The sequence below is a fragment of the Rattus norvegicus genome, chromosome 1 (genome assembly GCF_036323735.1).
Source record: "Rattus norvegicus strain BN/NHsdMcwi chromosome 1, GRCr8, whole genome shotgun sequence".
NCBI lineage: Eukaryota > Metazoa > Chordata > Mammalia > Rodentia > Muridae > Rattus > Rattus norvegicus.
This window is the reverse complement of record NC_086019.1, coordinates 189,812,860-189,826,855: the sequence shown is the minus strand read 5'-3', so window position 1 is coordinate 189,826,855 and position 13,996 is coordinate 189,812,860. Positions and strand designations below refer to the sequence as shown.

The window sequence follows — 13,996 nt, the reverse complement described above, 5'->3', positions numbered from 1 at the left end:
GATCACATAGAGTACAGAAAGCCAAAGAGCTCAGAGAGCTTGTTCTCTTTAAACCAGCCATTACCTGAGAGCCGGCATAGGGCCTCATGAGAACAAACCACTTCTTCAAAGGGCAATGAGTTACTTTTCTCATAATTATGACAAAATGTTTGACAGAAACTGCTTATGAAAAAAAGGTTATTTTGCTTACAGGTTCAGAGGGCTCAGTTCACTACAGTAAGAAAAGTTGGCAGAGTTTATTACAGTAGGTTTGAAGCAGAGTCTGGAACTACAACTGAGCTAATATTCAAGGTTCTTATCCTAGTGACCTACTTCCATCAGCCAGGTCTCTCTTCTCAAAGGCTCTAGAACTCCCCAAAACCTATCCCCAACACTGAGAAACGGGTATTTAAAACATGAACCTATAGATGACTTTCCAGATTCAGACAGAGTCACAGCCTATTTCCAAACCACAGAAGACACATAATCATCTATAGAGACTCCTGGATTCCTTCCTGCCACAATTATCACTCTGCTAAGGAAACCCTCTTTATCCTCATATTCCCTAACCAGCCCAGACCCTTGTACCTTCCAGCTGGATAAATCTTCTATGAATGTGGAACATAACAGATGTAGCAGACATGTTATCCTATCCTCCTGCCCTAAGCAGACATTGCCAATCAATCATAGTGAACCCCGATGAACCAGAGGGAAGGGTCTCAGGGCAGCACCCCAGGCATCGACTTTCAATCACCTGATGAAAGCGACCCAGGTCATCTGCAGTATGGGGTATTACTTTTCTAGACTCAGCTTCTTCTTCATCAAGACAAGAGTACTGTCACAAGCCATAGGATGGCTGGTGGTCGGATAAGCTACTTCCCACCTTCAGTTACTCATTCTCACATGTATGTGCCTCTCATAGGTCTAATTTTAGAGTAGTGAACAAATGACAGCTGTCACAGCAGACATGGCTGTGCCATGTTCTGTGTGGTGTGAAGTGTGGTCTCCTGTTCTTCCCTAAGAAGTCCCTCTTCTCAGACCAGCTCACACTCACAATGCAGCCTAACGAGAGGAAAGGAGTTTGTAAATGTTAACCCAAGGATGTGACAGGCAGCACATTCCCATCAAAAGGAACCCCCTTTCTCTAGAACTCTCCTCATTCCAAGTCAGCCTTGACTCCTTACTTAACTTTCCTTCCTCGAACTCCCAAACACAAAACACTGCGTTAACAAGCCGTGTCTGCAGGCTAAGCTATATTCCCTATAAACTCTCATTTTATCTCCTCCCAAACACACAGCAACAGCGTTCTCTGGAGAATATTAAATCGACCAAGCCACAGCTGCATTTGTTTGGGTTTTTCTGCCCCCAGTAAGTTCTGGCAACAGATGGTTGTATGTCACATAAGCAGTGCTCTGCATTGCCGCTCCATGCTCTGCCCTGGATGTCAGAACCCCACTTTCCCACCCACAGTAAGCCTCCAATACTCCCCTGACTCAAAGGGCCCAGAGCCCTTTTAATATTCTGCATGTCCCAGGAAGGCCAAGTACAGGTGAAAAAGGGCCTGTCTTGGCTGAGGCATACAGCTTCTCAGCAATGGTGGTCCAGTGTGTAAAATATGTCCAAAACCATGGTGAGCCACTGGGCATGGGCTCGGGCAAGCTGCAGCAGCACACTTTTCATTCTAGAATAAGGTGTGGGGAACACTTGCAGGAAAATACCAGCAAACCTAGGACCTTCAACAGCATGGACATGGGGTTCTGAGCACTTAAGAGATGGCCAGAGAGAAAGGGAGATGACAGGTCACGGGTCATAGGTTCTTGGGATCTTCCTTACATAACCCAGATATTTACTTTTCTCAAATTTATACTTTAGGACTCTATTAAGACAGAAAGACCTCAAAAGATAGAATGCAAAGGGGGTTTCCTTTTGCTGGTCTGGGCAGTAGGGCCCATGAGTAGACCCATAGGGACTGTATCCACCTAGGATCTCCAGGCTTGTGGTGTCCAGCACTTGGTGGGTGCTGAGGACATGTGCTAGCCATAGGTAGAGGCGGTTGAATGAAAAACTAGATGGGAGAAGAGCAGGGGTGGAGGGTAGTTAGAAAGGGGAGGACAGAGGAGAGGGAGATGGTGTTAAGGGTTCTTCTGAAGGATGGTTAGCTTTGCTTCAATTCTCAAATCCTTGTACCCTCTCAATCTGGGTATAAGAAAGGGCAATATAGCTGCTCATGGGCTACAGAAAAGCAAACTCATCCATCCATCCATCCATCCATCCATCCATCCATCCATCCATCCATCCATCCATCCATCTGTCAACTGCTCATCTCCTTGGCATAGATGAGTAGTAGAGACTTCTGACCCTACTGTCTTGGAGCCCACAACCTATTGAGGGGAGGCTCACAAAGCCCAGAAGTGGCTCAAGGGCAGGGACAGATCCTTTGAGAAAGCATCACCTGGATTTTTGAGAAATCTGCAGGACAACCATCTGAAGCTGAGTGAGATGGGGAAGTGGGCAGGGACAAGGGTGTGACCACAGCAGCCAGCACTCAGGATGCCTAGCATGAGCAAGGGGAGGCACTATGGGGGTGGGGGTGGGGTGCAGAGACTGGAGCAGGAACATCGGAGGTGCTGTTGTCACACCAGCTTGACCTTGATCCTTTGGGTCAAAGGGAGATTCTAGGGTTTGAAGCCGAGAAGAGTATGTCAGGGCTTCCCTAGGGGCTGCTAGAGATGGACTGGAGAGCTAAGGCAGGAAGATTAAGAGTTCAAGGACAGATTTGGCTACAGGGTAAATTCCAGGTCATCCTGGACTACATAATAAGGTCCTTTCTCAAGAAATAAACAAAGAAATGAAGGAACAAACAGTCCCATGCCAGTTTCTAAGCTGGGGGAATCGTTAGGAGTCCAACAATATGGCTTGGGTCTCCTCCACAGAGGCTATTCACTGAAGCTGTGTCTTTCCTCTCTGGCTATAGATTTACAGATGGCTACAGATCCCACAGTTCCGTAATATCTTTCTAGCAAGATAGAGGCAGGGGTTAACTTCCACTCACCATCTTTCCTGCGCTTTGGTCCCTTGTGTCTTGCATAAGGCATGACCATTCTTAACCTGAGTCTATTGAAGAGGGAAACAAGGCAAATTGACAGTACCCTGCCCTTCTTGCTAATTCTGTGCCTGTGGGTGTCCTCTGGAACCCCCGTGTGACACACCTGCTGCCTGCTTCACCTTGCTCAGGCCTTCAGCATACTGCATGATTTGTCTACACCATGTCTGTCAGCAGCTCAGCATGGTTGCCTCCAGGGCAGTCTGTGTCTTTGTATCTGTCTCCCCAGAACACATCAGGAGGCTGACAGCTCCTGGTGTTCCCACATAGGTAAAGAACTAAAGCAGATCAACTCATTAAGACCAGGCTGGAGAAGGAGGATGAAGGCAGGACAGTGTAGGGAACTGAGCCAGGATGGACTCTGGAACCAAATGGGCCTGCAGCTGAGGTGAGAGCTAGCTATGAAGAGCTAGCTCCAAACCTCTGGGATGTGGTAACCTGAGCCTGGTCTGACACACGGAACCCCTGTCCCACCCACCAAATTACCAATAAAAATCTGCTTTCTGCCATGCACGGTGTGAGCATCTTTAGTTCAGTACGAAGGAGGCAAAGGCAGGAGGATCTCTGTGAGTTTGAAGCCAGCCTGGTCTATACAGAAAGTTCTAGGACAGCAATCTCTGTGAGTTTGAAGCCAGCCTGGTCCATACAGAAAGTTCTAAGCCAGTGATCTCTGTGAGTGTGAAGTCATCCTGGTCTATATAGAAAGATCTAGGACAGCCAGGGCCACATAGACCCTGTCTTAGAAAAATACCTCTGCTTTCTAGCAAGTTTTCTAAGCTCTGTCACTGCATATTAACTAGATACAGTGGTTAAATGAATGGGCCTGGAGTCAGAATGACATGAGATAGAACATCATCTTAAGCCTTAGGAGCTGCAAGTTCTGTTCCTGTTCCTGGTGGCTCTCAGGGAGACTCGCCACCGGCAATTTGCTAAGTGTGTGCTCCACCAGGTGAGCTGTGAGGAGGCAGACCTGCTACTTACCCCATCTGCTGTCCAATAATTCCGAACCTTGATCGTGGCCAGACCGAAGTCACGAAGCTGTTGCATGTTGTGAATAATGAAATAGAGCTGAAGTGGAGGGTGGAAAGGGCAGGTCCACACTGGAGGGTCCTTCTTGCTCTGAAATGCCAAGGGATGGGAACTGTTAGGGACATTTCTGCCTGTCTTCAGGGCAAAAGGCCAGTGATTCTGGCTAATTAAAACTAGCAGATATCCAAGGCCTGGGCGGGGCCGCCTTATCTCCATAGTGAGTACTGCCCTTTGCTCTCGCCCCTTTCCAGTTGCGCTTCATAGCGCCAACAACCCTGTCCCTTCAAAATGCTGCCAGCCAGATGGAGCTCAAAATGCAGTAGGCTTTATTTTAATCAGCTTAATGGGCTTTGAGGAGGGCACTGGGTGTGGGGAGGGACACCAGGAGGGCCTAAGAGGGCCTCTGCTGGCACTATGTGATTAACCTGGCAAGCAGAACCTCGGATTTTCTTTTGTCAAACCCTATGGGATTTTTCAAATTTGAGCATAGAGGAGAAAAAGAAATGTCTGAGCCATGTGCTGGAACGGGGCCATGGCATGGAGCAGGCTGCTCCTTTCAGGGTTTCCAAGTGCAGGGCTTCTGTTTGTATTTTCTGTATGAGGCAGGGGGTAGCCAGAGCGTCGCCAAGGATGCCTTGAGGACACAGGACACCAGGGCCAGGTGCTTGCTGGTATCTTTGTCCTCACCAAAACTATTTCCCATGGGAGATCTTTGGTGGCAGATGGGTAAAGTCAAATCAGAGGACTTTCTGCTCCAGCCACCTCCTAGGATATTTCTGCATTCTATGGGAACAAGAGCTGCAGCTGGGCTAGCGTGATAGTTCAGTGGGTAAAGGCACTGTTGCCAAGGCTAACAACCTGACTCTGATCCCTGAGACACACAAGGTAGAAAGAGAGAACCAGCTCTTAAGAATTATCCCCGCCCCAATACACACAAACAAATACAATGAATGTAATTAAAACGAAAGAAAAATTGGAATCATAGCTCATCCTGTACATATACCCTGGTAGCTGGCTGGGTACTTCCTGACTAAGGCCTGTGCTCCCACCATGTTCCCTACACTTTTCACCCTGAGATGTTCAACAAGATATCCCATGGCTCCTTATTCCCTTCTGTGGCCCGGGCTCTCCTCTAGGCAGCTTCATTTCCCTGTGGTCCCTGAGGTCCCTGGACTCTCTGGGTACCTGTCCCAGCAGTTCAGCTGTGCTCTGGAAGGGGAACCCCTAGTCTTACTCGTTACTGAATCCCAGCATTAGGCACAGCTCCTCAGCAGGGGCTAACCTAGTGGCTAAGTGACACGGGTTCCTAGCATTGGTCCTAAGTTTAGCTTTACAGAAGGAACTACCTTGCATGTGGTTAAAAGGTATCTGCTTCAGGAGACATTGGAAAGGAAAGAAAAGAATGACCAATTCATTGCCAGAACCGAGAAATGGTTTGGCTTACTCCACAGAGCCTGGCTTCTGAATTCTCTACTGACTTAGAATGCTTGGTACTTAGGTCCCACACAGTTGGTCTGAAGTTCAGTATTGCCTAAGCTAGGCTACCCTTCTCAGTCCCTCAGCCCCCACTAATTTATCACTATTCTCTGTCCCATCCTCATATCCCTCCTAGGTCCTGCCTGGTCCCATAGCCATCTTGGCTTTGGAATACTGGGAGGTGGGGTAGACAATATTTTACTCTAAACAGGTATCACCTGATACTGAGAATATCTTAAAGACTCTTATCACCAAGAATATTCCTCTCCGGGAAGCAGGGGAGGAGGGCTGGTGACTCTGATTCTGAAGCCTGGCTTCAGCTGCAAGAACAGCTAGGGCTTCTCTCCTGATGATGGTGCTTGTGGTAAGGAAGAAACAGTTTTGTGGGTTAAAGGGATGCTGACTTACTCTGGAAGCACCTTGGCTGTGTTAAAACTCTGTGTTCCTAGCAGCTGTGTGGGGTTCAGAGACCTCATCCCAAAATCCAGCATGTATACTCCCCCTCTCCCTATGGCAGTCTGGTACTGGCAGAAAGGGAGCAGGAGTCCATTTCTATTCTCATTTCTGTCAGCAGAAGGAAAGGCAGGAGAACTAAGGGTACACTGTATCATTTGAAAGCCCAGGGCATTAACCTGAGGCTAAATCATGGGCTCAGTAGTGGCCAGGCCTTCTGGTATTTCCTGTTTAGACAGAATCTGTGTGAGGACCTGGTGGGAAGCCAGGAGTTGACCAACAAGTCCTGACGCACCTCAGTGCCAAGCCAGCAGGCAGAACCATGTGTAGCACCCACACTACATCATGGCAGCCTCTAGCTGCTGCTCCAGTGAGAGGCCCTGTGGGGCAAGTGGACTGATTCAGGTACACCCTGTGCCTTCTGGTACATCTTGGCTTCTGGTCTGCCTTAGGATGCCCATAACCTACATGCTGGAGGGAGGGTTTGCTCTCAGTGATCACCATAAGCATTTATGGGACAAGGCAGAGCATGAATATGCTGTTTTAACTTGTATTCTAGTAGCAGACCCCAAGGCAAGAAGCTCTGGGCAAGTGGCTTATTTAAAAGACAGTGCTAGAAGCCTAGGCCAAGAGGGAAGGCAGGCTGTTCATGAAGGGTATGTGAGCAGGTTAGCCATTCCTGCATGGACCTTGAGCATAAGACCACCATGGAAACAGGGAGCCAGTATGGACATACCAATGATTCTACCCACAGGAAAAGGAAATGGAGTACTTACACTCTGACCTCTATACCAGCATGGGCTGAATGAAGACTGCTTCTAGATGCTTCAGTACCCCTCTCCAGCTTGGGCCAGCTGCATGGAGGCCCAGGAGAAGAATCCTCTCTATGTGATGACTAACTACAAAACCAAAGCTGTTTTTCTGTCTCAGCATTGATTAAACACAGATCCAAGCACCATCAGAGAAATGCTAGCTGCCTTGTAACTAATATGTTAATAAACTAGTCGTTTCCAAAGGAATACGCTACCAATAAGAAAATAGCCAACAATTTGGAAGAATGTCAAGGGCACTCTGCTTGGGAACTACTCAACCTCCACATGCATCAGATTGTAATAAATAGTTTTTCTTTCTGGTTTTCTCTTCCTTCCTTCCTTTTCCTTCCTTCCTTCCTCCCCTTCTTTCTTCCTTCCTCTCTCCCTCCCTCTCTCCTTCCCTCCTTTCTCCCTCCCTCCCTCTCTTCCTTTATATATTTTTGGGTGCTGGGAATCAAATATAGGGCCTCACACATGCTAGACAAGCTATCTATCACTGAGCTGGACCATGACCCCCTTTATAACATTTTTGAAATGACAGAGTCTAGAGATGAGGATGGGCAAGTGGCTCTTGGTGCTAGGGATGGCCTGGGGGTGGAGTTGTACTGTATCTTTATATGCTGGTAATCACATACATAAAGTCACACGACAAAATGGCATATAAACGCGCGCGCGCGCGCACACACACACACACACACACACACACACACACACACACACACACACAAGCTAGCTCTTAGTACAGTGATGGCCTCTGTTATCTTTGGGGGAAACTAGGCAACCACACATAGCATCCCTGTGTACTGTTTGCCCTTTAATTGAGATATAACTCATACTCCACATCCCTGTATATTGTTTGCCCTTTGAGATATAACTCATACTCCACAAAATTCATAATTTTCAAGTGTGTAATCCATGAGTTCCTAGCATATTCACAGGCTGCACAACTAGCATCACCATCTTTGCCTAGCACACTTCACTTCCCACTATGGAGCGCGACACCCATTAGTCATGCACTTCCATGCCCTGCTCCTGTTTCTGTGGATTCGTTCAGTCTCTTTCCTGTAAATGGGGCCATCCACACTGTGGCCTTTCACACTTAGCTTTCAAGGTTCACCCTGTATGTTGTAGCCTGTACTAGCTAGCACGTCATTCCTTCTCATAGCTGGGTATTAGTCTATTGTATGGTGACATCACATTTCAATTTTCTGTCCATCAGCCTGTACTGTTGGGTTATTTCCATCTTCTGTTGAGAGATTCCATGACTTTGTGTGTGTGTGTGTGTGTGTGTGTGTGTGTGTGTGTGTGTGTGTGTGTATCTCTTGGTTATATACTTAGGAGTGGAACTTCTAGGCCACAGAGTAACTCTGCTCCTTACTTTCTAAAGAATTGACACACTGTTCCCCACAGTGGCTGGTCTATTCACTTTCAACAGTATTTGTCATTTCTTCTGGCCATCCCAGTGGATATGATTGGGTCCCACAGTGGCCTTCATTTGAGGTTTCATTAGACCAATGGAACAGAATTGAAGACCCAGAAATGAACCCACACACCTATGGGCACTTGATTTTTGACAAAGGAGCCAAAACCATCCAATGGAAAAAAGATATCATTTTCAGCAAATGGTGCTGGTTCAACTGGAGGTCAACATGTAGAAGAATGCAGATCGATCCATGCTTATCACCCTGTACAAAGCTTAAGTCCAAGTGGATCAAGGACCTCCACATCAAACCAGACACACTCAAACTAATAGAAGAAAAACTAGGGAAGCATCTGGAACACATGGGCACTGGAAAAAATTTCCTGAACAAAACACCAATGGCTTATGCTCTAAGATCAAGAATCGACAAATGGGATCTCATAAAACTGCAAAGCTTCTGTAAGGCAAAGGACACTGTGGTTAGGACAAAACGGCAACCAACAGATTGGGAAAAGATCTTCACCAATCCTACAACAGATAGAGGCCTTATATCCAAAATATACAAAGAACTCAAGAAGTTAGACCGCAGGGAGACAAATAACCCTATTAAAAAATGGGGTTCAGAGCTAAACAAACAATTCACAGCTGAGGAATGCCGAATGGCTGAGAAACACCTAAAGAAATGTTCAACATCTTTAGTCATAAGGGAAATGTAAATCAAAACAACCCTGAGATTTCACCTCACACCAGTGAGAATGGCTAAGATCAAAAACTCAGGTGACAGCAGATGCTGGAGAGGATGCGGAGAAAGAGGAACACTCCTCCATTGTTGGTGGGATTGCAAACTGGTACAACCATTCTGGAAATCAGTCTGGAGGTTCCTCAGAAAATTGGACATTGAACTGCCTGAGGATCCAGCTATACCTCTCTTGGGCATATACCCAAAAGATGCCCCAACATATAAAAAAGACACATGCTCCACTATGTTCATCGCAGCCTTATTTATAATAGCCAGAAGCTGGAAAGAACCCAGATGCCCTTCAACAGAGGAATGGATACAGAAAATGTGGTACATCTACACAATGGAATATTATTCAGCTATCAAAAACAATGACTTTATGAAATTCGTAGGCAAATGGTTGGAACTGGAAAATATCATCCTGAGTGAGCTAACCCAATCACAGAAAGACATACATGGTATGCACTCATTGATAAGTGGCTATTAGCCCAAATGCTTGAATTACCCTAGATGCCTAGAACAAATGAAACTCAAGACGGATGACCAAAATGTGAATGCTTCACTCCTTCTTTAAAAGGGGAACAAGAATACCCTTGGCAGGGAAGAGAGAGGCAAAGATTAAAACAGAGACTGAAGGAACACCCATTCAGAGCCTGCCCCACATGTGGCCCATACATATACAGCCACCCAATTAGACAAGATGGATGAAGCAAAGAAGTGCAGACCGACAGGAGCCGGATGTAGATCGCTCCTGAGAGACACAGCCAGAATACAGCAAATACAGAGGCGAATGCCAGCAGCAAACCACTGAGCTGAGAATAGGACCCCCGTTGAAGGAATCAGAGAAAGAACTGGAAGAGCTTGAAGGGGCTCGAGACCCCTTATGAACAACAATGCCAAGCAACCAGAGCTTCCAGGGACTAAGCCACTACCTAAAGACTATACATGGACTGACCCTGGACTCTGACCCCATAGGTAGCAATGAATATCCTAGTAAGAGCACCAGTGTAAGGGGAAGCCCTGGGTCCTGCTAAGACTGAACCCCCAGTGAACTAGACTGTTGGGGGGAGGGTGGCAATGGGGGGAGGGTGGGGAGGGGAACACCCATAAGGAGGGGAGGGGGATGTTTGCCCGGAAACCGGGAAAGGGAATAACACTCGAAATGTATATAAGAAATACTCAAGTTAATAAAAAAAAAAAAAGTATGTGCTGAGTATCTTCCTGTGTACTCACGGGTCTGTAGTTTCTGTTCTGATGCTTCTGTTGGCTTCAGGAATATGGCTTTAGAGAATCCACTGGGATATGCTCCCTCCTCTTCTATATTTTATAAGATTGAAGGGACTATCAAATGATCATTCTTTAAATATGTCAGGATTCACTAGGGGCACCATTTCACCCCAGGCTTCCTGTATGGTTTTTGATAATCAGTCCAATGTCTTTCTTTTCTTTGGACTGGCCTTTTTAGATTTTCCATTTCATCTTGAGTCAGATTTGGTAATTTGCCCTCTGTGGCATTTATACAGTTCATGTAGGTTATCTGGCTTATTGGCATACAGTCTCATAATCTTTATTTTTATAAGATAAGTAGTGATAGTCTGTGTATTCATTGAAACCTTTGCTTCCTCCTTTATTAGTCTAACTAAAAGTTTTTGATTGTATTGATCCTTTTAAAGAACCAACTTTGGTTCCATTGATTTTTCTCTATTGATGATCTTTTTTCTGTGTCATTTTTATAACTTTCTGGGTTTATAGTCATTTCCAAATAAAAAGTTTAAATCTGTGCAGCACGTGATTTTATCTATTGAGGATATGGTGTGACCAAGGACAGACAAGTGCCTATCAGTTAAATTGGGGCGGCAGATAAGCCCAGGTATAGGAGTGTTTGTTCTGGTGAGAGAGGCTCTGAGGAGAATAAAAACCAAACCACAGGGCAGGAAGGGGCAGGGTTCTCTACATAGTAGGCAGAGAAGCCTTGCTGAGAAAGTGATGCTTGGGCTGAAATCCAGACCAGGCTGGCCTCCAACTCTGAAAGATTAGCCTGCCTCTGCCTCCTGAGTGCTAGGATTAAAAGAATATGCCATCATATGCCTGGCTGCTTTTGAAGATGTTTGTCTCTCCCTCCCACCTCCATTCCCTTCTTCCTCCCTTCCTCTGGTCTTTCTTCTTGCCCTTCTTTTCTGGTAGACCTACAGATAGAACACAGGGCCCAGGCCATGCTAGAAAAGAAATATACTACCACTAAGCTGTACCTAAGCCTTGGTTTTGTTTGTTTGTTTGGTGGTGGTAGTGCATTTTTTCCCTTTATTTTTGGGTGAGAGACAAGATACTGCAAGAATAGCCTCAAAAACCTTATCCTCCTGTCTCAGCCTCCTCTTGAGTATTAGGTCTACAAGTGCTTGCTTCCATGCTGCCTGCCTATAACAAATGTCCTTTAAAAATATATGCTCAAGTGGAACTGGAGAGACAGTTGAGCAGTTAAGAGCACTTGTCGCACTTGTAGAAGACCTGGGGTTGGTTCCTAGTACCCACATGGTGGCTCAGAAACTCTAGTTCCAGGGGATCTGGTGCAGGCACTGCACAAACTTGGTACAAATACTCATACACACAGAATAAAAATAAATCTTTAAAAATATGCTAAAGTGGGCCAAACTCAGTCTCTATTGCTGAACATCTGAAGGTTTTTAACAGATTTTACCTCCTATCTCCTATTTTGAAGGGAGCAGAAAGGTAGACTCTCAGAGATGGCAGCTAAGTTATCTAAGATCACATAGAAAGAGTAGCAGCTGGGAATTTCGAAGCTCCCCCTTCTTGTTTCTTCTTCTTTAAATGAGGGCCCAATGTGACCATCTCTTCCATGTTTACAGGGCCCTTCCAGCACTGACTAGGTCTGCAGTATCATGCTCTCCTGGTAGACAAGAAACCAAAGTCAAAGCTAAGGGAAGTCATCTGTGGGCAGAGGCTGTGAGCTGGCTTGGACCTCAGTCTGTCTGCATCTCCAGCCTGTAGTTAGGGAAATCAGTATCTTACAGGAAGCACTCGGAATTATACCTGGTCCAGGGTAAGGCCTGAGAGTGTGTGTGTCGGGGGAGTCTAGTTAGGCTTATATGGCTTTGATACATCACTGACCAAACCCAACTTGGGGAAGGAAAGGGTATATTTGGTATACAGGTCCTGATTATAGTCCATCTTTGTAGAAAGCCAGGAAAGGAACTCAATGCTGGAACTTTGAAGCAAGAAGTAGAGCAGTGACCATGGAGGAATGGGCCTTAGTGTGTTTTCCACGGCCTCCTCAGCCTGTTTTCTTACACTGCTTAGGACTACTTGCAAAAGTGAGGGTCCAGCCCTCCCACATCAATCATTAATCAAGATACAACACAGAATTGCCCATAGGCCAATCTAATGGAGGCATTTTCTCAATTGAGGTTCCTCTTCCCAGATAACCCAAGCTTGTGTCAAGTTGAAAAACAGCCAACCAGCACAGTGGAGTGCATCATCCAGGTATGTGACGTGGCTTCAAGAGATACAGAAGAGCACTTGTGACCTGTCCCATCCCCTGCTCTGCTCTCTGTTCCACAGACTCTACTAAGGCAATCTGGAATGGAGGCCCGCACAGCACAGGAAGGCCATGTGGCTGGCTGTGCTGCTAACTGACAGTGATGGGAAGAAGCAAGCATGGTGGTTTGTACCTATAACACCAGAACTAGGCAAGCAGAGGGAGGAGGGAGTCAGTTCACGGTTATTCTAGGCTCTGTGGTGAGTTCATGACAGCCCAGGCAATATAGTCTTAAAAACAAGCAAACAAACAAAAACCACAAAAATCAACAAAAAGACGGAAACAAGGGAAATACTTTGCTTATAAAAATAATCTCTATTAACTATCTAAAAGAAAATATATACTGTCTGCTGGGTATGGGGACCCGTGGTTCAAGAAGCAGCGCCCTGAGGAGGTGCGAGCACAGTGTGTAGAGCAGGCTGCAGTAGAGCACACTGCAGTTTGTGACTTGGTCTCACTAGCTTCCTCTGTGTGACCCTGGACATTTACACGCCTATCTCCAACTTAGCTTCTTTACCTACAAAACAATGACACTGGCCTTAGTGACACCTAGTGGCCTATGTTTCATAGTCACAGCATGATACAGAGCTGCCATTTTGGCAAGACCTCAGCAAACACACCAGGTGCCTCAGAGGGCACCATTCCCAAAGACTCCTCCTCACTTGGTTGCAGAGAAAGACTAGGGTTGATGACAGCATTCTTCCCCAACCCAAAACAACACCCTCCCTGGTGCAGAGAACACACACCAAAATACACTTACCACTAAATCCCTGTTGACAAGGCAGCCCAGCTCGCCTGGCAACACTGCGTTCCGGATGTCCACATCATGAGGTGAGACATAAAGCTTTATGTTGTTCAGGTCAAAGAACTGGACTTCTGTGAGACCCACCCATGATGCATTGCCCCAGTTAGACAGGATTTCCATAGTCACATAGATGGCATCTTCAATTTCATCTATTCTTGCTTTCCACTTTTCCTGAGGAGAAAAAACCAAAGGGCAGCAAGCCTGAATTTAGTGCTTCTACCCACCAGGGCCTTCACCCAGTCTTCAGCCTCATGGTGCCTCAGTCCCCAACCGGGCTCTGCAGACAATCACAGCACTTGCCCACTGTGGCTATTACGAGGCTAGCAAGGGTTCCTGTTGGTATAGTATCTAAAACATAGGGAGTGGACAGGAGAGATGGCTCAGTGGGTAGAGATACTCGATGCCAAGTTTGACAACAAAACCTACAGTAGAAAGGGAGAACTGACTCTGCAAGTTGTTCTCTATCCTCTACACACACACACACACACACACACACACACACACACACACACACACACTGACATGCACATGCACACACACACGTATGTTAATAGTAATAAATAAAACATAAAAATTTAAAATAATATATAAAACACAGGGATTGGGTTGGGTGTGGCTCAGAGTAAA

The 13,996-nt window shown here is 46.2% G+C and overlaps 1 protein-coding gene across 11 annotated transcripts in view; it reads right to left on the bottom strand.

The window, feature by feature from the left end:
• Katnip (katanin interacting protein) overlaps nt 1-13,996 on the bottom strand; it is a 166,565-nt gene that overhangs the window by 40,547 nt on the left and 112,022 nt on the right. For all 11 annotated transcript variants that reach the window (XM_039082889.2, XM_039082891.2, XM_017589397.3 and 8 more), the window contains 2 exons: nt 13,325-13,540; nt 4,064-4,201 (listed from right to left, as the gene is read on the bottom strand). In XM_039082889.2, the coding sequence (XP_038938817.1) occupies nt 4,064-4,201; nt 13,325-13,540 (354 nt within the window). The remainder of the gene's footprint in view (nt 1-4,063; nt 4,202-13,324; nt 13,541-13,996) is intronic.